Source organism: Caretta caretta, chromosome 1 (assembly GCF_965140235.1).
Source record: "Caretta caretta isolate rCarCar2 chromosome 1, rCarCar1.hap1, whole genome shotgun sequence".
NCBI classification, from domain to species: Eukaryota; Metazoa; Chordata; order Testudines; family Cheloniidae; genus Caretta; species Caretta caretta.
The window spans coordinates 80,691,685-80,715,720 of record NC_134206.1 but is presented as its reverse complement, the minus strand read 5'-3'; the positions used below and the strand labels follow the sequence as shown (position 1 = coordinate 80,715,720).

General features: G+C 36.0%; 1 protein-coding gene across 10 annotated transcripts in view; it reads right to left on the bottom strand.

Annotated features, from left to right (window-relative positions):
- Positions 1 to 24,036, bottom strand: part of LMO7 (LIM domain 7) — a 183,605-nt gene that overhangs the window by 29,230 nt on the left and 130,339 nt on the right. For 4 of the 10 annotated variants that reach the window (XM_048852398.2, XM_075129057.1, XM_048852419.2 and 1 more), the window contains 13 exons: positions 23,397 to 23,427; positions 22,860 to 22,973; positions 22,328 to 22,526; positions 19,910 to 20,162; positions 18,575 to 18,868; positions 18,138 to 18,272; positions 17,017 to 17,736; positions 15,482 to 15,511; positions 11,984 to 12,101; positions 9,142 to 9,284; positions 7,218 to 7,668; positions 6,106 to 6,423; positions 1,466 to 1,577 (listed from right to left, as the gene is read on the bottom strand). In XM_048852398.2, coding sequence (XP_048708355.1) covers positions 1,466 to 1,577; positions 6,106 to 6,423; positions 7,218 to 7,668; positions 9,142 to 9,284; positions 11,984 to 12,101; positions 15,482 to 15,511; positions 17,017 to 17,736; positions 18,138 to 18,272; positions 18,575 to 18,868; positions 19,910 to 20,162; positions 22,328 to 22,526; positions 22,860 to 22,973; positions 23,397 to 23,427 — 2,918 coding nt within the window. The remainder of the gene's footprint in view (positions 1 to 1,465; positions 1,578 to 6,105; positions 6,424 to 7,217; positions 7,669 to 9,141; positions 9,285 to 11,983; positions 12,102 to 15,481; positions 15,512 to 17,016; positions 17,737 to 18,137; positions 18,273 to 18,574; positions 18,869 to 19,909; positions 20,163 to 22,327; positions 22,527 to 22,859; positions 22,974 to 23,396; positions 23,428 to 24,036) is intronic. The other 6 variants (XM_048852436.2, XM_048852482.2, XM_048852456.2 and 3 more) reach the window with 4 other exon arrangements.

The following is a 24,036-nucleotide window of genomic DNA, read 5'->3' as shown; positions in this document are numbered from 1 at the left end:
TTTTCATTCCAGTGCACAGGCTTTTATATAAAGATTGAAGCACTTAGTTAAGGTATTTTTTTCATATTTTTCCTGCAGATAAAAGGTATTTTCCTTTCTAAGAAGTGTAAATATTGCCATTTTTCTACTCTTATTTTTGATACAAGTATTTCTTTAGTTCTATTTGAGCATTATGGTAGCAAACTAATGCTCAGCTAGCTTCATATAGTAAAATTAAAATATTTCTGATTTACACTAAAGAGCATATAAAGACAGCCCTTTGCACAAAATAACAGACTTAGCGTCAGTGAAAACAAATCTAAATTGCCTTTTGGATAAAGCAGTTATCTATTGTTTTAGCCTGTTTTATCTGAAAGGAGCAAGCCATGATTAACAGTGATTTAAAACCTGGCCTTAGCTTTCATTTTAAAGTCAACGTATAAAGTGATTGTTACAATTATTTTTCTCTCTGTGAAAAGAAATGCAATTAAGTGCCAATCCAATGTGAAGCTTCCAATGGTGTCTTCTCTGCTCTCATTTTAAGCCTGTCTCATTGAAAGGTAATAGTGTAGTTGTAAGCAAGGACATTATCGAATATGGGGTGAATGTTACTGAAAAAATATCCGTGTACTCCATAAGACTTGACAGTTTATAGTTTTGGGGGAAGAGGGAGTTGGATGAATTATTGATAGGAGAAATTTTTAAAATAAACAACAATGTAATACAAATCATTTTAATTTGTTCGTTAAAACAAACCGCAAGAAACTTAAGAGATATTGATTAAAGAAAGATTAATTTCCACAGGAAAAAAATGATTAATCCTGGATATTAGTAAATATCTGAAGAAAATGGTACTATAATTTATGAGTATTTATTCCAATACCAAATGAAACTCAGACTAATTCCTTTTTGCTACTTCAATAAAAAAATATTTCATGCAGATAATTTAGAAGCTACAATTACTCATGGAATGTAATATTTTACAATCTTTAACATAGTGGAGGAAAGGAAACCTGAAATTAAAAAAAAAGTCTGCTCAAAAATACCTTTCCTATGCACCTGTTTATAGGTTGTAGGAAGTGAAACCTTTTAAAATATACTCCAAGAGAGGAGCAGTCTATATTTTATATGCATGCCCCTGTGACATCCCTAAGTAATTGTATTTAGCAGACATTCTGAAGCCTTAGAATAATGTCTGGTAAATAAACCAGAATTTACACCATTGCTATGGATTTAAGACTTCTTTACTTCAGAATACACTTTCAAATATTTCTAAATTAAACCAATTGTAGTGGATGAAGATACAAAGGAATCGTAGTGTATTTAGCCTTTAACAGTCAAATGCTGTTTTCTTTTCACTTTCTTTCCATCTAAATTCTTTGGAAGAAGATTTTTATTCATCATTAAAATGAAATGCCTGTGTCTAGCAGTCTCAATCCATTAACAGTAAGAGAAAAGTTCATAAAAGGGTTAAATATTAGTTTACCTTCAATTGTCTGTACAAAAACCCCAGAAGGTTTCCAATTTGTGGTGAACCCAAAGTTCCGACTGTTACCAGATCTCTGGTTTATACTGATTCTCATTTCACTGTACTTGTCCTGAAAAATAAAACATGACACTGCACTATCGGGTGTCACAGGCATCTACATGAAGGAAAGTTTATCCACTAAATAAGCGAGGCTACTCACAACATATGCTTTAATTATCTATTAACTGACTATAAAGCGGTTTTCTTTGTAGAACATGCTAACTAGGTTTTTTACTTAGAAGACATTTAGTGTACACACATATTTAACTGTGTGTAGATATTATTAAATTCGTCATAGCATGCTGCTTAGTGCAAAATGCTTTAATAAGAGTTTATAGGAATTAGAGGACAATGTGACACCATGGAAAGTGAAATGGACTGCTAGTTTACACAAATTGTATCTCAGGAGACCGATTTATTAAATTAATTATGAAAGATTTGAAGAAATGGAAACCCTAAATGGGTCGTCATACATAATATAGTTAACCTGTGGAATTAACTGCCTCATAAGACTGAAGCTCATAACCTAACTGGAATTTGAAAAAGCTGCATAAAATGACTCATTTAATCTGTACATTGTGCATACTAAGGCAGGGGTAAGCCATGCTCCTTTAGGCCCCAATCCTGTAACAGAATCTATTAATGTGGACATCTGCCTCTGTGTGGAGTTCTAATGAATGGGTTCTGTATAAGCACAGGGAACTTAAATTGTAAGCAAATTACTAGAGCAGCTCAGAAACAAAAATTTCCATTCCCTGGGAAATTCTAACATTTTGAAATTTACCATGAACAAGAATTCTGAAAAATTCAACTCAGAACTACGAAAAATATTATTTCATTTTGATAATATTGAAACACTACAATATAATGTAATATGATAGAATATAAACACTGAAAAAATTGACATTATAAAAGTCAAAGTGAAATATATGTTTCAACATTATCAAAATGAGAAAATCATAACACTTCATTTAGACTTTTTTTGGTTGAAACTGTTCCTAAAATGGACATTTCCACAAAATGAGTATGTCAGTACTAAACCCTTTACTGGGGCAGAGTAGGCCACTATTGCTGTATTACATACAGTATAATACAGGAGATAACCAGTTCGTACGAATGAGCAGCAAGCAGCAACAGGTCCAGCACCGTCCCTGGTGCAAAGAAGGAACTGAGGGTGAGGAGAACTGGCAGTGCCCTATATATCATGGATACTGCTGAGGGAAAAACTTCCCGCACCGGTGCACGTGGCGAGCACACACGGCTAAGTTGAATGGACATAAGCAAGCACTCAAAGAGGAATACAAAGATCTGCATAATTCCTGGACATTCTACACTGTTCTGAGTAGCAACTGTCCTCAAATCTCCATCCATATACTTACAAATTTTGTCATCCTAATTTCTGGCCTCTACCCTCATCATGTCACTGTCTAACCCCACATACATTAATATCAAAACAATTCAGTGAGAGGAATTATTCTAATTAGTGATGGGGGAAGAGCTAAATTATAATGAGCAAGGAAGAGCAGGGAAAATATAGCGAGTAATAAGACTGGGTGGGATGACACGATGAAAAGGGTGTTCCAAGCAGAGGCAGCCATATGGTTGGGCAAGTCTGACAGCGATAGCCAGTTGTGCAGAGGGGTTTACAGTAGTCAGAGCCCAGGCTGCAGAAGAGGAACATACTACAATACATCAATATGACATTTCTACCTGTTTACCAGATAATCATCTTGGCCAATAAAGTCACAGACACTCACAGTATATAAGTCCAGGACAGATATTTCTGAGTTAATTATTAGTCCAAGATATAGCTATTAGCTTATAGACCAGTAAATGTCCTTATATTATTTAAATAGGCTTTTACTTTTCTTGCTATACAACTGATCTCATTAAATATAAAGAGAGCATTATACTAAAGTTAATGTAAGTATATTGAGTAAGTTCAATACAGTATCATATATTAAGAACGCTTTTGGCTCTTAAATGTTCCATAAATGTAGGGTGGATAAAAATCAATGATATTTTTATTTAAATTAAATACATTTTTCTTTTTCGAAATAAACCTACTTAAATTTAAATTTGAAATTATGACAACATATGCTAAAACCTAAACTTAGTATAATTTATGAAAAAATCATTTAAAGTTTTAATGCAAATCAAACTGCTGAACTAGGAGAAGTCACTAGCTAAGCACTGAAACCAGACAGTTTGTTGAAGTACTAAACTAGCATTTGACAGCAGTAGTCTCTTCTGCAGGTGCAGAGAGATAATTTTCTTCATTTCAATTTATTCAACTAGTTCAGTTCAATAACAAATGGGAACATAGGAAAACTTGTTTTCCTCTTCTAATCCATGGATTAAAACTAGGTACAAGAGAGCGAGTTCTACTAGTTCTAAAGTTTTGAAGGACATGGTGATCAGAAACAATCATTTCAATTTACTAAACTATAGATACAACTTACTTTGCTCAATAAATTAATTCGTTTTAATGCAAAATATGTTTTGATAAGGAAAAAAGTTTACATATTCAGCATATTTAAGATAGCATTTTCATGATCTTTTATTAGTTAAATAAACCTATTTTTATTGAATTCGAATTTCCTTGCAAATCAGTCTAGTAAATAAGAAATGCACCATTCACCATTTTCTATCATAACAAAAAGTAACAATTAAGAACCCGAATAAATGTATGTTAAGCTATATAATTGCTTAAATAAATGAATGTAGATAGTGTATTCTCCTAATTAGCAAAAGTAGTATCTAATTTAGTGTATAGACTAGATTCATTTGCATATCAACACACACTGATATGCAAATAAACTAATGAGACTCAACCTTTCTTCAGGAAAATAACTGAAAAATACAATTGCAGAATCAGTTAAACTTGATTATTTAAATCAGTGATTTAAATTGCTCAGATTTATATCAATCCACCCTGCAAGAAGGGCTCATGTCTATTATTTTCGTCTCCTCAATCTGAAGATGTGTTCTGTCTCCTCAAGCCCAGCTGTCAACAGAAGGGCAATCCGGCTCCAAGCACTGAACTGCACCATTTGGTCAGGTCCACCCCAATGCCTACAGTGCTCTACAAACTCTGCATGAATGGTTCAGTGGTTCACAGAGATACCAGTCTCTCACTTGGCTGTGCAATGCCTTTCTAGCACACAAGGGGACATCTCAATATATGGGAAAGGAGTTCCCACCTTAACTATAGCTTGTTTGACACATGCTGTATTTAAAAAAAAAAAAAAAATCCTCATTTGCCAGGCAGGAGAGTTTACCATCACGTACCTGATAACCAAGCCCCAGCTAGGCTTGGTCTGAGTTTTGATACAGAGAATAAAATGAAATCTGATCCAGAAAATTGTTTCTATTCAGCTCACATGAGCCACAAAAAAGGACCCATATCTAACCTAATATAATTCTTTTTACTGCAACGCACTGAAACTGTCTCCTCCCCCTACATGCCACAATCATGCTGTCAGAACCTTTGATTAAATAAAGTAGGATGACAGGCCCGGCAGCAATGCTAGGAGCCTGTGGTGTAAGCTGAAAAATACTTCATTTCAAAGTTGTTGTTTTTTAAAAAAAAACTGTTCAAAGTAATATTTGCAAATCTATTTTAAAACAAAAATAGAGCAGGAAGTGTTTGAACCATTTGGAATTCAGGGTCCTGTATTTTCCCTGCAACAGCTGACATAATTGCTATCTACAGCAGCATAAACAATGTAGAGAATGCAACTCCCAGCATGATCTTGGGAGTTAGTGAGGTTGTCAACTGTTGCAAGAAGCTACTGACAGCTGACACTATTAGTATTCAGGTTACATTTGAAAGAAGGGACTGAGGGCAGGAAACAGCAGTCAGTAGCGGAAGGATTATGGCACCTTATGTGCCCCAGAGCTCTTAAAGTAGAGCACAAGACCTAACTTCTGAACCAAAGTTGGAAACTTTTCATTAAACAGGCAACTATTGAGGAAGTGATTTATTTTTAAAAGTAATTCGTGAATACAGTCATTAGAGTAAACCAAATAAAAATTGTGTTTGTGTGGAGGAAGGGGGTGGGGAGAGACACAAAAAAACCATGCCTCAAGCCATTGCAGTAAAAAGTGAAACCTAGAGTGATGCTTAGCACATTTAAAGGTCAGATTTTCAGAAGCTGCCATTCATTTTGCCACTTAACGTCTGAGGGTGCAAATAAACGCTAGTGCAAATAACCTAATTAAACCCACAAACCAGATTCTTCAATGTCCTAGTGACCTTAATTGCTGCTGCAAATAACAGAGTACAAAAATAGAAACCTGCTTGATGCTAAGCTGAAAATTTGGCTCAATTTTCACAAGAAACAGAGTCAAACTCAAAACAGAGAAAAGAGGTTTAGAAAGATTGTAGTAATTAAAAGAACAAATTACACAGGCCAAGTATTCTTTTTTTCATCGTCCATGGGAAAGAGAAGTGCTTCTTAAGCGAAATGGGTTAGCTGTTTATCTGAATACCTCTCATTGGTGAAACATGTTAGCCTACGGTTTTAATAATCTTTGTTCACACAGTCCTAGTACTACTAGGTTACTGTGGGTAATTATATACTTTTCAAACTCACCTGTGACACTGAAACCTCTGACTCTGGCAGGTTTCTTATTTCTGCAGAAGCTGCAACTGTAACAGGGTCAGGATGAGTATAATACTCTGATTTAAGATCAGGGGACACTGCATCCTGGTATTGGGATGTAGCAGAAGCTCTCAGGGTAGGAGACTCTTTTCTTTTAATGCTTTCCTTTTCTTCCTCACCACCACTTGTCATTGCATCTGCGGAGAGAAGTGGTCCTGCTTCCAGTGTTGAAAATGAATAGCTGGTGAGCAAAGTTTGAGATCTCTTGGCTCCATCTACTTCTCCATTATATTTCTGGACATCGTCCACCTGGAATGAAAATGCTGTTGTTTATAAAGGCACATGCTGCTTTGTTTTAAAGCATAAAAGCCTCAAGTTTGGTTCTCAACAAATTAAGCTAAACAGTCCAGAGAGCTCAGCCCAGAAGTTTTTTTATCTTTTTCTCCATCCATTCTTTCAATGCAATTTCCAATTGCCACATGCACTACCCTATTATCCACTATTACTAAAAGAGCAAGATGGGTTATTTCCCCTTGTCAGATGCATGTGAGCAGGATAACTAATTCAGGTCTGGATTTAAAAGAAATGCATTAAAATAGCTTTTAGCACATCAGTTTCAAATTTAGGGCAGCTAGGGAATTATGGAAAAGACAATACAATTTATGCAGATATGCTGATTGCCCATATTAGGTTTCATTAACAAGGGGCAGATGCTCAGCTGGTGTAAAATTGTTCTCGTTCCATTGACTTGATGGAATGACAATTTACAGCAGCTAAAAGTTAAATTATGCTAAGCAAGCTTCAGAAAAATGTACTGATATGTCAATACATTTTCTGGCAAGAAAACACGAACTTTTACAAAAAATATTGTATCAATATATTTATCAGATGCCTATTCATAGGAAACAGATGGTCATTTTAAGTACATAAACATCAGCAATTGTTTAAGCACTAACAGAATTATCTGCTCCATTATTAATACATCCTTTGTTAAACAGGGGCAGGAAATTTAAAACTAAATGCATGAAAAAGTTAAAATGGTATTGGGTTAATTATTCAAGATAGTAACATTCACAAACATGAAGAAATTGAAGAAATTTTACCGTAAATGATCTGGGAAGTGATGAAATTCCTCTTGAGTGGACACTAAAAGGTCTTGGTGTAACCACAGATGTTAACCTAGAGGTATCTGTTTTCTGGCTACTTCTGGGGAGAGAAGCTGAAACCCGAGCTGACCCCATTTGTGCATTCACTGAATGGTGAGTAGACAAAGGGACTGAGCTCTGTTCTTCTAATAGGCTTTTAGATGGAATTTGAGTTTCAGCTGTTGCATAGATCTCTAGCTTTTGAGAATTCTCTTTGTTAGTTTGTGCAGCATATGATTTTTCATTCTTCTTAAAGCTGTAAGAGGCATCTTTTTCGACAAGATAATCTTTTGCTACTGATGGTCTGGAAGGATGTTTTTCTTCACTAAATACATCATCTGATGAATACATTCGAGTGCGTTCACTCTTTTGCTGCATGTCGCTGTAGGATCCTTGATCTCTGTTCTCCCTAAGGAGACAGAGGACTCATTAACATACCAAAGGAGTGACCTGGAGAATACATGGACTTTAAGAAGTCTTTCAGCTATGAAATGCTCAAAGCAAAGACTGAACAAACTATGAAAGTCTTCCTGTTTAAATGAAAATGAATCTACCTCTAATCAAAAATTCAAATTCTTTCTTTTTTTCCACATTTTAAAATGACTAATGATATTTTCAAGTTGTAAACTGTTATGCCAAGAATGACCTTTTGCCTGAGAAAGCAATACAACTAGTTCACGTAAAAATGCTTGAAAGACTAGGTTTTCATTTTTAGGGGTTTTTTTTTTTACATCTTACTTTATTTATTTTTTTGATGTTCGGCAAGGGGTGGATGCCGAGTTAGATTTGGCAAGGTGGAGGACCTTAATAGCACTATAGAGTTTGGCTTACACTTTTCAATCTAGCTACTGTACTAGAATGGTATACCAATTTATAGAGAACACATTTTAGACATTTGCTAGCACTTAAGTGGAAGCTTGGTTCCTTGGCACACACATTTCCTTATTCTGTGAAATGAGAAAAATATTATTTAGAAAACAGTTTTCAAAAGTTTTGGTAATATTGATATTAAATATGAATGTCTGTGTTATGTTACTGAACAAGATGTCATTTCTATCCTAGAAATAAAAACAATGGAAATTAAAAGTTTCTGAAACTCAAAATATTATATTTATGTTTTAAAAGTATCCTTTAAATTTAGTTTGTAAGTGTATGCAGCATGTATATATACCTAAACACATATCCCATTGATTTAAACATGGATGTCAGTGCATTTATAAAGCCACCACTTATAAGGCAAATGGTGTTGTTACTCCATTTAATTTCTGCTTATTTAGAGAGCAGTCTTAAAAATATTTACAGTCTGCTCATTCTGTAAACACCAGAAGGATTCATATAGCAACAGCATAGGGGAAAATTCAAGTGAAATCTTAATCCTGCTGTTTTGCAATATAAACAAAAGCCCTGGCTATGTTTACTCAAATGGCTAAAAAAGAATTTCAGTTGCAATATTAATGCAAAGAAAAATACACAGTCATAGTAAATCAGACAAACAAGATTATTCATTCTAGATAATTGTTTTTAGACCTGTTTAAAAATATACTCTTAAAGTGAATGAAGTTTGATTTCAAAGCAACATTTATTCCTACTTTGTTTCACTCTGCAAGTTACATTTTACTTTACTAACTTGCTTTAACTTCCACTTTAAAGAGTTTACTAGTATCTGCCTTTCAGTTGTTTAGATTTCTGCATTATATAAATGGACCCAAAGGTCAGTAAAGAGTAGCTTTATCAAAATATATTCTTCAAAAAAAGGTGTACTGAGTTAGTTCTATTTCATATATGAGCACAATTAAAATGCTAGTTAAAGCTGCTCTAAGATTAATTAACACATATGCTCAAACGTAAGTAATGCATACAACATCTCCATTAGGTGCATTACCTGTCCTGCTGCATTTCTTTCAGTGACTTGCTATTTCTTTCAGAAGTCTCAGAGGCTCTCCTTTCGATTTCTTCTCTCTCCTCCTTTTTCTTTTGCAAATCCGAAGTGAAACTTTTTCGACGATTTTTCCATTTTGCTAGATCCTAAAACAAATCACATTAATATATGAAGATCTGATTTTCTAGAGATCTCGAACAACTACTGAGACTATCCCATTACATTGCTTAGACTGCTCATTCCAACTGGATACCAGTGTCTCCTAATTTTGCTTTATAAAGCCTGCTTGTCTGCACCAAGTCTAGAGTCTCATGTGTCTTCCTGAAAAATCTGAACCAAATGATTCTGACTTAAACGTTTCTGAGACGGACTGTGTTTATATTTTTCAGGTAAGGTGGCCTGCTGCCTATCGTTAAGTAAGGGTAACAATTGCAATTTTACACCATAAAGAAAAAGTGCAGTTTTCCTTTTAACTTCTTTCCAGTCACCTCTGGCAGATGAAATTTAATGTTGACAAATGCAAAGTAATGCACGTTGGAAAATGTAATCCCAACTATACATATGAAATGATGGGGTCTAAATTAGCTGTTACCACTCAGGAAAGATCTTGGAGTCATTGTGGATAGTTCTCTGAAAACATCCACCCAATGTGCAGTGGCAGTCAAAAAAGCAAACAGAATGCTGGGAATAATTAAGAAAGGGATAGACGATAAGACAGAAAATATATTGCCTCTATATAAATCCAGGTACACCCACATCTTGAATACTGTGAGCAAATGTGGTCGCTCCATCTCAAAAAAGATATATTGGAATTGGAAGAGATTCAGAAAAGGGCAACAAAAATTATTAGGGCTATGGAATGGCTTCCGGATGAGGAGAGATTAATAAGACTGGGACTTTACAGCTTGGAAAAGAGATGGCTAAGGGGAGATATGATTGAGGTCTATAAAATCATAACTGGTGTAGAGAAAGTAGATAAGGAAGTGTTGTTTACTACTTCTCATAACACAAGAACTAGGAGTCACCAAATGAAATTAATAGGCAGCAGGTTTAAAACAAATAAAAGGAAGTATTTCTTCACACAATACACAGTCAACTTGTGGAACTCCTTGCCAGAGAATGTTGCGAAGGCCAAGAACATAAGGTTCAAAAAGGAACTATATAAATTCATGGAGGATAGGTCCATCAATGGCTATTAGCCAGGATGGGCAGGAATGGTGTCCCTAGCCTCTGTTTGCCAGAAGCTGGGAATTAGCAAGAGGGGATGGATCACTTGATGATTACCTGTTCTGTTCATTCCCTTTGGGGAACCTGGCACTGGCCACTGTCAGCAGACAGGATACTGGGCTAGATGGACCTTTGGTCTGACCCAGTAGGGCCATTCTTATGTTATGTTCTCTTCAATATTTATCTAAAATGTAACAGCAATGCTTAACTGGATATTAACTTTAAGTGAGTGAGAGAGAGAGTGAGTGTAAAATACAGAAAAGTAAAGCAACATCTGAATGGATTCATGTATGGACTTGAGTATATACCCGCCTTAAATCCTAAATAGAAACTGTGAAGTATCAGCCTAATTTATGTTTTGTTTGTTCATGTTCTAAAATCACAATGCAGTTTAGCAGTCAGCTGTGTCTGCCCCATAGAATACCAGAACTAATTTAAGCAGAAGTGCTAAATGTTTAGAACCAAGATGCATTAACTAAGCAATGTTGCTCGGTGCCCAGTGCTTATTAACACTAACCCCTCACTTCTATAATCATTACATTTCAACATTTGAAGGAAAAAATTAAGGTTTTGATATGCCCTGACGGATGGATAGATGATTAAAAATGCTTATCTCAAAGCTGGGATATTAGTTTTCATGGTAAATTTAAACAAGGACTTGTTTTTAAGGGAGAAAAACTAAAAAAATTGGAAGAGAAAAAACATGGGATATTTTTCCGAATGACTAAACATTCAAACATAAAACCATCCAAATAGCTTTACAATGTCACTGCATGTGACTATGTGCTAAATTATTGCACCTAAAAATACACATTCTGCCTCTCATTAGATTTCACAGTACCACTAGTATGGCGTGCCCCACCAACACACACACACACGTTTGGTTTTGTTCTGCTAATCTGATCTGCAGCCTTTTTTGTACCCCTTCCTGTGAAACTAGTTTATAAGATTACTGTACTGCAATACATTGTCTATTAGTATTTTAAGAAATTTACACTTGCCATTACATTACATTACAAAAAAAAAAGATGCAAATAACTGGTAAAATGACACTGTGCTAATTATAGTGCCTTATCTTTCATTGTCCTGCACATAAATTGGGCCTGAAGCTGGTTTTTATTTTTGTACTCTTTAAAAGCTATCATACAGATAAATATTCCTCTGCAGAGTTGATCAAACAAACAGATAACACAAAGAAAAGGAGTACTTGTGGCACTATAGAGACTAACAAATTTATTTGAGCATAAGCTTTTGTGAGCTACAGCTCACTTCATCGGATGCATCCAATGAAGTGAGCTGTAGCTCACGAAAGCTTATGCTCAAATAAATTGGTTAGTCTCTAAGGTGCCACAAGTACTCCTTTTCTTTTTGTGAATACAGACTAACACGGCTGCTACTCTGAAAGATAACACAGAAGCATTAAGGATTAAGGATTTAAGCATTAAGGATTTACATTCCACACATCCAGATAATCTACAAATGTTTAAACTGGTCATTTATGACCCAATCCTGTGAAGTGCTGACACCCAATGCCCTTTGGCTTGAGTGAAAAGTGACACTGGATTACAGAACTGGGCCCTTAGTGGGGCATTTAGGGGGAGCAGAAAGGAACACTCACATCTTGCCACTTTTGATCTTGTTCCTGTAGCTTGGATTTTATTTTCTGTAGCTCTTCATAACGAACCTGGCGCAGCACTTGGGCCTCATCTGCACTGACATCATTCAAAGACTTGCTCCTAGGACCAAAAACATTGTTTTGCTTAATGTAGTCTTTGCCAGTAAGACTTCCAAGAGGGAGGAAGGGATTTATATTAATATAACTTAAGCTGTCCTATCATGCATTTTTAGACAGAGCAGGAAAAACATATACTAGCTATTTTTCAGTATCCTGTATGCAGTGGTGCCAACACAAACATCAGTGACAGCATCACTGGTCAATGTGAATAGGAAAAGTGAGACTCCTATGGTCTCCTAGCAGCTTTGCACTGACAATTCAAACTGCACTTCTCTGCTCTTGAACTCTCTCCCTCTGTTCAGATTTTTTTTTTAACTCTCCCCATGTGTTCAAAATCTCATGATGGATCTCCTCTGCCTCTTTGAACTAAATATTTCTTCTCACCTAATCCCACTCTCCTCCCTACTTTCTCCTTCTGTGTTTATAATTTCATTAGTCTGCCTATTCCTCAGGCTCATAAGCTTGGTGTCATTTTCAATTCTCTCTTCTTCTCTTCCCTTCCATCCATCTCCAGGTGCTCAAAAAATGTTGCCACCTCTCCAGCAAAACTGATTTCTAAAAGACCACTCCATTGTCACTACCGAAAAAGCTGGTTTGTGCTATGGTTCTCCTTTGCCTGGACTACTATCAAATTCCACCTCAGTCTCCCTGACTGTTCTCTTGAATCTAACATCCAACAGCTAAAATAACCTTATTCTCACTCTGCTCTCACCATGCAACCCTTCTCCCCCAGTACTTTCACTGTCTCCCTCTCTTCCCTAATTCTTCAACACTGGTTTCTTGCACCCTGCTTTCCATGTCTGACTTCCACTCTTGCACTACGAATTCATCTGCTCCTGCCCTAACTTTATTCCCTCATTTAATGATTCCAGAACTTACGATTCACTTGCTATAGACTAGGACTCACATTAATTTGTGTTAGTCCTAGCCCTTTCTTTTCTTACTCCCCTCATTCATTGTCTATCCCATGCTCTATATTTGCCTAAATTGTAATCTCTTTGGGGCATGGACAGTGTCTTTTCTTAATCTTTTTAAAATGCTATGCAACAGCACGGTTCTATATTATGTATTTAAAAGGGACAGTCATTTTTTTTTTAAATTATTTCTCCCATTCAGAACAAAGCCCTATAAGTCTGTGAGGTCTTCGTATCCTCGATCCTCTTTAGTACTACCTGGGTTCAGAAGTCCCCTGCTAAAGCCCCAAATCCATCAAGTTTCCTTGTAGCCTGACTTCAGGGTTTGGCCATCTCATGGAGAGAGTGTATTATAATTTTCTCCCTGCCATTTCTGAAACTTTTTAAAGCCTCTTCTGGATTGGCCATGGATGTACCTTTGGAGTGACATGGGACCCTCCCTTCCCATCACAGTACTTCAGCCTGAGGTGTGCTCCCACCCAATCAGCTCAGGGAGCAAAGTGACTGAAGAAGTAACCCATTGTATGATGACCTGAATGACAGTGAGTGGCCACTAGAACACCAGGACAATAGAACATATTAAATGTTCCTGAAAGGGAGGAATTAACAGTACCCACGTAAGCCAGTTATAACATGAAAAGGTATCGTACACATTTCACTTATTTTTGCCAAAATAATTCAGTCCTGATATGCTCCTCCAAACTTGAGCCTATCTGAAGCAGACATGAGCTGTACAAAATTATGTGGTGGTTTTGTGATGCATGCAACTAGGGACTAGGAAGAGGCTAAACTTAATTTCAGTGGCAACCTAAGACTTTGGACTCTGCTCTTTAGAACATAAAAAAGTACAGCACTCAGTTATTGCCCGTTTATTTTATTTTTTTTAAATGGGAAGCATGCCAATTCTAGCAACAATACCATGGTTACTACCTCACTCAGGCACTATTTGTTTGCTTAGTTTTCTGTCCTGTCCTTGTTTTTATAATTCACTTTTATGTCAGGCACAGAAATGGTTTTTATATTACAATAAACCGGTATCAAAGCACCAAAATTGTTCAAGACTAGTTGAGGGAATGTACACTAATTATTATGAACTGCTTTTTCCTCTCTTGCTTTTCTATATTCTCCTTGAACCAGACAGAAAATGTAAATAATTGAAATTTATATATTTGACTAAAACCTACTTATAAAAAGTGTGTTATTTGTATGTAATCATCTTAACATCAAAAACTTATCTAATGGATATACCCTCGTATTCTCCCTCCTCTGAATATGTAGCAGAGCTCCTTCTCAGACCAGTTTTCACTCCTTGCTGATTTTGGCAATAATTAACCAATTATAAATAAAAGCATGTCACACAACTTTTTGGTTTTTTTTTTCCTTCTTCCAGATTTTGCTTCATTTCTACAGATCATGGTCAAAAAGTGAACAGATTTCAAAAGGGAAAACTAGAAAAAATTAGTAAACCATGCAAAAAACAAACATTCATGCATATTCAAATCTACGAAGTACATTCAGGCAAAAAAATCAGTAAAGCACTCCTCTTCCCAAACAAGCACATATTGTAAGCCAAATAAAAAGCAAGACTCAAATGACAAAATGGTGCTTTAATGTGTATTGCTGTCGTAGAACATGAAGTAAGTTTACACTTAGTATTCAGTCACCTAGCATTGGACAAATAGAATCAATAAATTATACAGTATCCAGAAAGCCCAACCTCTCTAGTGGAAACTATACCATTAAATAACCCTGAAAGAAAAAGCTACCCTCACTTGCCTATCTATTTTTATTTTAAGATGCCCTCGTTTTAAGTTGTATTTTTTGTGCAATCTTTGACAAAGACTCTTGACCTCAGATGCAGAATGATATCCAAAATAATAGGAAATGCTGTGCTAAATTAATTTCACATTAATTTAAGCTGCTCTTGATTTTCTTTTCTTGATTCTCTCTCATTCTAGGTGATTTATTCCACACATTTGGACCTTGGCCAGTTGAGATGTCTTCCTATACTTTCTTACCAGGATAAACATAGGTATTTAAATTCACATCAACTTCAGTATTCTTCTCCGTACCCTCCATTAAAGAAGAAGAAATATTTACTAGCTTTACTCTAGATTTGTTAAAACTCTAAAAATCCAATTTGAATATAGGGGGAAAAACACACAAGTTTCAGCAAGACTGAAATTTCACAACTGATTTTTAAAAGCTTGACAACAGCAGCCATTGCAATTTATTTACTATATGTGCAATATTTTATGCTACAATGAGCTTCTATCAGAAGTATAGCTATTGTGTTTCCTATAACTTATGGAAATTACTCAAGTCCAGAACTACAAAGCAGCATGCACAAGGTGCTCTGAGCAAGAGTTTTTAGCTATTATGCATGCATAAAAATTACTGGAAAAGTTTAATAAGATGCACAAAACAAATAGTATGGTGAAATTTTTGTATTTTATCATAAACTTACCCATCCTCATCAGAAAGCTTTTGAAACAGTCTGAGAAATCAGAAAACCAAAAAAATTCATTTCAGGGTCTTACTCTATATGTAAGAGAACATTTAGAAGTTTGATGCAGAAGCACTTTGACTAAAGTGATGGGAGAACAACAAAAGATCAAGAGTTACAGGCTTGGATCAGTACCTCAAAGTTCAGATGCAAGTCAAACTTACGAGAAACTGTGTATTCTGGAAGTCAAGCTTAAAAATCTCACAATACGAAAAGGTCCCTATCACAATTCCTAGCATTTTCCGTTTTGGAAATAATGCATGAACAGTCTAATAGTTATTACTCATTGCCTCTTCCAGTGCTATCTAACACCAGGAAGTGCAGACAAAAAATGATGACTATTTTGAACTGAGTCCTAAGACAAAGTTTGGTTCAGAAAGGTTATATTTTTGTTCAAAGTAATTTTCCCATTCCTAATTTTAATGCATGTAATAAATGGAATGAATGAACAGAATGCCAAAATGCATTCAGCTTAACACATTAAGATGCAGAACGAGATGCATCCAATATGATGCACTGAATTAATTTTTTTTTAATTTTAAAATACTTAGTGAAGACATTGAGTATAAATATAATTTTTATTGAGTGAAATAGCCTTAGAAGTCAATTATATTCAGGTGTTTTAGAAATACTTTTAACCAAATGTAAGTTTTGTCTAGCTGTGTTAAGCTTCAAAATTAACAACATACACAATATTAGCTGGAACACAAAATTGTATCAGTTATGAAATAAGGATGCTGAATGAGAAAAATTGCAACTTGCAATTCCGTATTTTCAGCGATAAGGAGGACTTGAAAAACCCACTCTCTCTGAGTGAGCACAGAGTTTGAAAGAGGGCTGGGCAGCAGTTAAAACAGAGGGCAGATAGGATAGCAAAGCTCTGAGTGAGCCAGGCAAGGAGTTGAGCATTAAATGGTGACACATTTGATTTGAAAAAAGGGAAGACTTGACTAGAGAAACGAAGATGGGCTAGAGGAAGTTAAATATACACATACCCCCTTTTGGGAGTGTGCTTTTTAGGGTCATGGCACAGGCATTGTTCATCTAGTATAGTACCCTTTGAGCTGTGGGCGAGTGAGCCTTGGGAAATTTTTTAAATCCTAGCTCATAAGCAGTATTAACAGAGCTTCTATTTCCTAAGACCCTTCAATAACGTATACAGATCATTTAGGAATGTTTGTACACTAGTGTAGAGAAATGACATTGCCTTCCCTGGTCTCTGAAGTGCTCATATTCCTGCTCAATCATAGAAAGATGCATGTTTCCTTCAGTCTCAAATTATACAATATACATTACTGGAAGCAATCGAATAATCTAAACCATGTTGAAAATACGGTATTGCCCTGTCATAAGCTTTTCCACCACTACACAAAATAAATACATTGCAGTTCCACACTACATGCACGGTTCCATTCAGTACAAGATGATGCTTTTCTTAATGGGAACATTTCAAATACTCAGACACAAGCACTCTCCACACAGGGACACAACCTGACCTCTCAACCATCTGGCGTTTCTTGTGTCTAACTTTGCTGGCCTCTCTGATAGCCTCCCATTTTTTCCAGTCTTCTTCGCTGCATGGACCTGGAGTAAAACTGACTGGCTGCAGAACACTTCCTACTTTCCAGGACTCAATCTTGCGAGTCAGCATGTCATCCTTCTTCTGCTGCAAAGAGGGTGATAAGACTCTACCACCATTTTTTTCATCTTCTGTTGGGTTAGTCTTGTCAAGTAAACAAAGAAATTTGGATTGGATTTCTGGTGGAAGACTCCAAGGGTCAGGAAAGAGTGCAGGATGGTATTTGTCTGGAGCACCTGATAAAGGCACTTCTTTTTTATGTGTTTGTACTTTACGAACAATCATGTCATCTTTTTCTAAGTCTGGAATAACAGGTTGGTCCTCTCTGGGTTGCAGAATTATTTCACCCTCTAAAAGAGGTTCTTGCTCAGAGGATTTTCTAAAGTATTCAAAAGCTTGGAGAGCAATTGGATTCATGTGGAAAGTCCCAATCTTCCGAACAAACAAATCGTCATTTTCCAAGTCTGGATATGGGTCTCCATTCAGAGTTTCCCTCTGGTTCCATCCTGGCGTAAAATAAATATTCTTTCTGCATGTTATGACCCTAGGGCCAGAAGTAGGATCAATTTTGGTCTTCATTTCAGAAGACAAGTAGTCATCAGAGTATTTTTGGAGGGTCTGAAGTAATGAAAACTGACTGAAGCATATAAAACAAAAAAGAGGAAGGTAGAATATCATTAATTGCCAGAAGACTCAGACTGCAGACAAAAAGTATTCAGAGGAGCATTTGTTTTAGAATGGAATATTCTGAGAAGCACACATACAATTCAGTATTTGCTACAATGCAGCACATATCCACCCCTCTAAAATGATAGTACAGCATATTAACCTTGGTAGAAACAGCAAGATCACATGCTCAATACACAAAGCCAACGATCTTTTACAGTCCGTTATGCCTTTCAGTAAACTAGCAACTTGTGACTATGTACAGAGATAACAGTAACTTCACGGGTTGCACTTTTAATTCACTCAACTGTTGCATTACGAGTAGTTTCCCTTGATGCAGCAAGTGTACACAGTTCATGCAATTATATCAACCTGCGTTGATCAGAGGCGTACGTGATTCCCCCTTCTGCAATGTGGGACAATGATTCCCCCACATAATCAGCAGTCAGTTTGGCATTGCTTTGTTTATAGACTGAATCTTCATCCTCAGAATCAGACTTCCTTCTACTGTAGAGTAGCATGAGGAATGGAAAAGAGCGGAAGTTAATATTTAGAGTAATTATGGACCAAAGCACAAAAAGATAGAGGTGCATTTGTCCATTGTAGATAATACATCAGTTTATTTCCCTGCAAAAGCCTCTGTTTGAACAACAAATAAGACACAAAAAAGCCAGCTGTTAAACTTTAAAGAAACAGCCAGTGGAGTTGATAAAAAACAGACAAAAAAAGGTTTCTTGATGCATTTAAAGCTACAGTGCACTCAAACACTGTGCATACACGAGATGTAAGAGGAGCATGCACACACAAACCTGAATCCCTGAAGGTCCTTATACCATGGTTTGGAAGAGGATCCTTTTTTGATTTTTTTCCAATGCAATTCTTCTTCTGGAGTCCAAAATTTAGGTAGAAACTTATCAAAAGAAACCATTGGGTTTGAAACTGCAGAGTTTAGTTTGCGAACATAGAGATCATCTTTTTCAATGTTTGGGATGCCTACTGCCTTTTCCTCCTCATCATCAGAATAGCCGGAGAATTTTGAAGAAATGTTAACTTTTGGCTTGCTTTCCTCTTTAGGGTCCAAATGCCTCTGCCTCCTCTGGTTACTGTTCAAAATAGCCAATCAGTTAAGATACTTTAGAAGCAACTTCATAACATATGCAAGAGACATGCTTTTTGGCTCAAAAGTTCAAAATTGTGAATGAAGCAAATTAGTTTTTAATTCCATTACTGCAGCACTAAAACAAAGTTAAGTGGTTATAACAGCATCTTATTTCATCTGATAAAAAGAAAGGAATTTGACTACAAAGAATGTAGTAATTTATCAGCAGCGTTAAACAAATGCTGATTAGAAATGTTGCTTTTTGATGCAGTTATTTATGGATTGCAATTTTGGTAGTACAATACTTTGGATCTAGGATTAGTATCTCTGACCTCATCGGTTCAAGCACAGCAGCTAATGGACCAGCTGGATAATTTTGTTGCAAACAAGATTTAGGAGAGTCCTTGTGCAAGATGTAAAGATGTCCAGGTGCAGCAGAACTCACAGGGCTCTTTTTTATTAAGAATCTACGTTTTGCTAAATCATCCATAATCACATCAGGCAGTCTTCTTTCATCTTCTGAATCAGAGCCACTGTCATACTCATAGATCATCTGCAGGGAAGCTGGATTTGTAAACCCACATTCTGCTCTGCTATTCTGACATGAAGCTAAAGGATTCTTTCCTCGTCCACTGAGATTGACCAAAACAGGAACAAAGTGAAGACAGTGAAATCACCTAGGTCATGATGAAGCCCCAAATATGCCCAATAATCTCAAGTGTGTACATTTACAAATTGGAAAACTGGACAGCAGAGATTAGTAACAACAAAATCTGGATAAGCTTTAACCTAAAAAGTTAAACATATGTTCTGCTTGCTTTAATTCTGCATTTTAAGATCATATAAATTTCCACTGTTAAAGTTTTATCCATGTCACAATGTTATTCATCAACGAGCTATGCACAGAAACAATGTTTTTTATTTTGTAAATCTCATATACTTTACTTTTAATTACAGTAAAGGCAGCTTCTCTTGCTTTAATGAATAAGTCTGTTCCTTTTGCCATAAATCAAAAGTTTGCTCTATTTAGATAATACCCTAGTACCTTGAAAATGTTCCATCTGGCTCAGTGAAGACAGGACTTGCCCAGCTTCTTCTGTTGTCCTCATTCTTCTCTGTCCTTTTTTTTCTGAGTGGTGCTGGCATATATGATGCCTGTTTGGTTTTGCAGGGTAAGAAACGATTGAACTCTGTAGCAGGTTTTGGTTCAATCACAGCAGTCCTGCGATATGACATGTCATCTTTGCCAGAATCATGCATTTTGTAAGGCAGTTCAGAGTCCGTGTCACTTTCGCAACCTTAAAAAAAAAAAAAGCCAAAAGCACATAGTTTATCCTCTAGATTTAAATCTGATTAAAACCTAAAATAAAATAAACAAAAATAAAGTTGATTGAGCTATGTATTTTCAGAAGTTTCACCTGCAAACATGCAAAGCTACTAACAAGATAACAGCAGAGGTATTTTTAGAAGCACGCCATGAAGCTTTGATAGGATGCATTAGGTTGAAATTGGTTTACATACTAGCGTTAAAATGTAAATGAATGTTTTACTGTCCCCATTTGAGGCTGAAAGCAAAGTGCTAATCTCCAGAACTAAACTTAATTTTAAAGTTGTGCATTTGCCATTCAAATCAGTCAAAAAGACTGTGTGTTAGCACATTTCATGTACTAGTGAGAAATGTAATACTACTTTTGATTTATGAAATGTCATTAGATTAACACATAACTCCAAAGAGGTTGGCTGAGGCCAGGAAAAAAAAATCTATGAAACCTTGACCAAGTAGCTCATAGAATTTACACATTTGGTTTCGTAAATTATACTGTTTAAACAGATCCGAAAACTTGGACACCTATAAAGTCAATTTTACTTTACCATTGAAATTTAAAAGCATTCAACTACAGAAAATATGCTATATTCAAAAATAACGGAAGGAATTTGATTTAACAATTTTGGCTCTTGGCAATTTTCTTCATCAAAACTAAAAAGCCAAAATAAAATTACATCTATTTTCAAAATCTGGGATGAAAACCTTTTGAAGTATTTCACTTCGATGTTGGTTTATGAGGGAATGTGGAAAAAAATTAGAGGTATGACATGCCTACAAAAAGAACAAGATAGAAAAGACTTATAATTAAGAGGTCTGTCTAAAGATCTTTAAATAATATTACCTAAAAGTGTTGAAATATACAAGCAAAGGAGAACAGGATGTGTTAAGTGTTAAGCTTGGCTTCATTTCCCATCTTCCTGGCTGCTAGTGATTTAAGTCCCACATTTAGGGTACATCTACACTGGAGCTGGAGATGTAATTTCCTTCTGGGGAAGATGTACATGTGCTACCTTTGGCCAAGCTGTTAAAAACAGCAGTGTAGCTACTCTGGCAAGGGTAGTGGCTCAACTACACTGCTATTTTTGGTGTGCTAGCTGAATCAAAGCTAGCGCATATACGTCTATCTGAGCTGGAAAATTACATCTCTAGCTGTAAATGAGCTAGAATGCCCTTAGATAAAGGGCATTATTATATTACGCATGTATTACATCATTTGTAAAATGCATAATTAGACTTTTCATCTGCTGTTCTCAATGTGCTTTACAAAGCATTTCTATCCGCCTTTTCTAAATGGGGCAACAAGCCCAGAAAAGTGACTTGCCAAGAGTTAAACAACAAATCAGTGGTAGTGTCCAGTGCTCTAGCCATTGGAACAGTGAATACACAGAAGAATAGCCTTAACTTAATATGTAGAATAATCCACATTTTACACCTTAGTTGTTTGGGATTTTTTAAATAAGTTATAGGCATTCCAGTTCTTCACAGAAAGCACTCTCATGTAGCATCTCCTTTGAAACTAGACACACCTGTGGAGATTCTAATATCTGAAAACCATCATTAGTGCTGGTTGAAAAATGTTAGGTGTGTATTAATTAAAATAAATAGAAGACTTTTTATTTTTCAGTTTTGGTTATGATGTTGAAAGTTTTTGGAAAAAATGAAAATTTTCCATGAAGGCTTATTATGATCAAAAACTTTCAAATCAAAAATTTTTGCAAGCACTATTAGTCATGCAGTTCAACAGTAAAATCAATCCCACTTCCAATCAAAGCAGTGTGGGATAGGAGAAAAACCTGGTGATAGGCAAGTGGTCAGCAGCCAAACCCGCCCCACAATTTAAAAATGAGCAAGAGAGGACAGTGGGGCAAAAGTCCCAAACAGTCCAACTGGAGACACATTTGTGTGACTAGATTATTTGTTTTCAGCCAGTTGCTAGCTAGTCAATAACTCTTCGTGCAAAAACATCCTGATATGGCACCCAGTACTACTGCAGCAGCATCTGACTTGGAGCTGCCTTTGAAATCAGTGGGAATTTAACATGTTGAGCAGCTGCAATATTAGGTCCATACACTTTCTTCCCCCAATCTGTCTCCAACAATCCATAAATTAACAGAGAACCCTAATAAGCAAAAATACCTTCACTGCCACCCTTCAAGGTTATATCTGATGAAAAGCTTGTGGAGGATCTTGAACCAAAGGAGTCCAGGCTATCGAAAGAATCGTCTCTTTTATGGCTAGTGGAAGGTGAAAATGCTTCTCCACGGTCAATGTACCAAATATCACCGTACCCGCTATCCCTGCCACTGCTTTTCAGACTGCTGGATTCTTCGAGGGCCTAAAGGAATAAGTTATTTTTTTTTGTTTTGAGCAGTTATTTTTTTCAGCAATTTAAGAAGCAGGTAGTATTTTACATAGTGCATGTTATACACACTATTAAACTGGTAGTGGAAGAACCCAAATACGCTTGAAGTTTCTTAAGCACATTAGAAAAAAAAAATGTGAGGAGAAATATCTGCCATCTTTCTACAAGAAAAATGTAATTAAACCCCAAAGAGATGTTTGGAGTTGACATCTCTAATGCACAGCATATGGCAAACTATGCAGCATACATTTAATACTCAGCCTTACAAAAGTCCATAGCAATTACTATTCCATCTGGATTTCTTACCCTGGTCAGAGCTTGTCCTAGTAATTTCTCAAATGCTTTAAGGTTAAGGTTTGGACCATTGTAACCAGGGTTGTTTTTTGCTTTCCTCCCCAGCCAGTATAATGTAATCAAAACCTAAAACCAAAAAGACAAATTGAGAAGTTCATTAGTTAACTATTAAACAGCATGCCGTGCAAAAATGTTTGAACACAAACTGCTGTGGTTGTTTCCAGGTTTTCCATAATGAAGTGTAAAATCCCTTTTTTGTACATATTTGCCAAGCTGTCTCAATCAAAATCAGCTGAACAGTTACCATTGTGCTCCATACAGATGTGTGTCAGTGAGCGAATATTTAATTATTACTGTTTCTAATTAATTTTTTTAGTAAAGTAAACCAGGAAGAGAGACACAGTAAGGTAGAATTAATCTACATCAGACACATGAACAGCTGAAGACTAAGCTAAGAATGACAACAGCATGACTGGAGAAGTTTTTAAAAGAGTAAACTGGAGTAAGTGTGAAATCATTTCAGAAAGCATTAAGGTAAACATGTCTTACATTTTTCAGTCTTCTATTGGTCTCTTCTTGCCTGCAAAGGAGAAAAAAAAATTCAGTATTTCTGACTAGAACACGCAATACAATTTTAATCTGAAATAATGTAGTCATTAAAAGTCAGAGCTATTGTTTTTTAAGCCCAGTTAGAAGTTGCCATGAAATATGGATAGATTTGATTCTTTAAAAAAAACCAAAACATTACAGGCATAATTATTTACTACTTCAGCCACTACATATAAGAACAAAGTGAAGACAGAAACAGAGAGTGGTCTGAGGTTTTAGACCATTCTCTGTAAAAGAACATGTCCTTCATTATAATCGGTATTTTTGACTTTAGGGGAAAACCATACCAAAGCAAAAATCTGAATGGTTTTGTATTAGAAAACTTTTGCTGGAGAACTGAAATGTTTAGCTAAAGTGGCAAACAGCCTAATGCTCCTGGGGATAAACTCCCTGTTAATCTGAAAGATCTACAGGTCTCTCTGGTTCCATCTGCAGATTGTAACAGATTGTAACCTTGAGGTATTTTTGGAGTATATTTTCCAAAATATTTGCCTCTGAGACGCAATGATGCATAGCAAGTTTCTGCTAAGAAAGAATTTTTCAGAAACTTGAGCAACTGAAACTGGAAACATATGGAGAA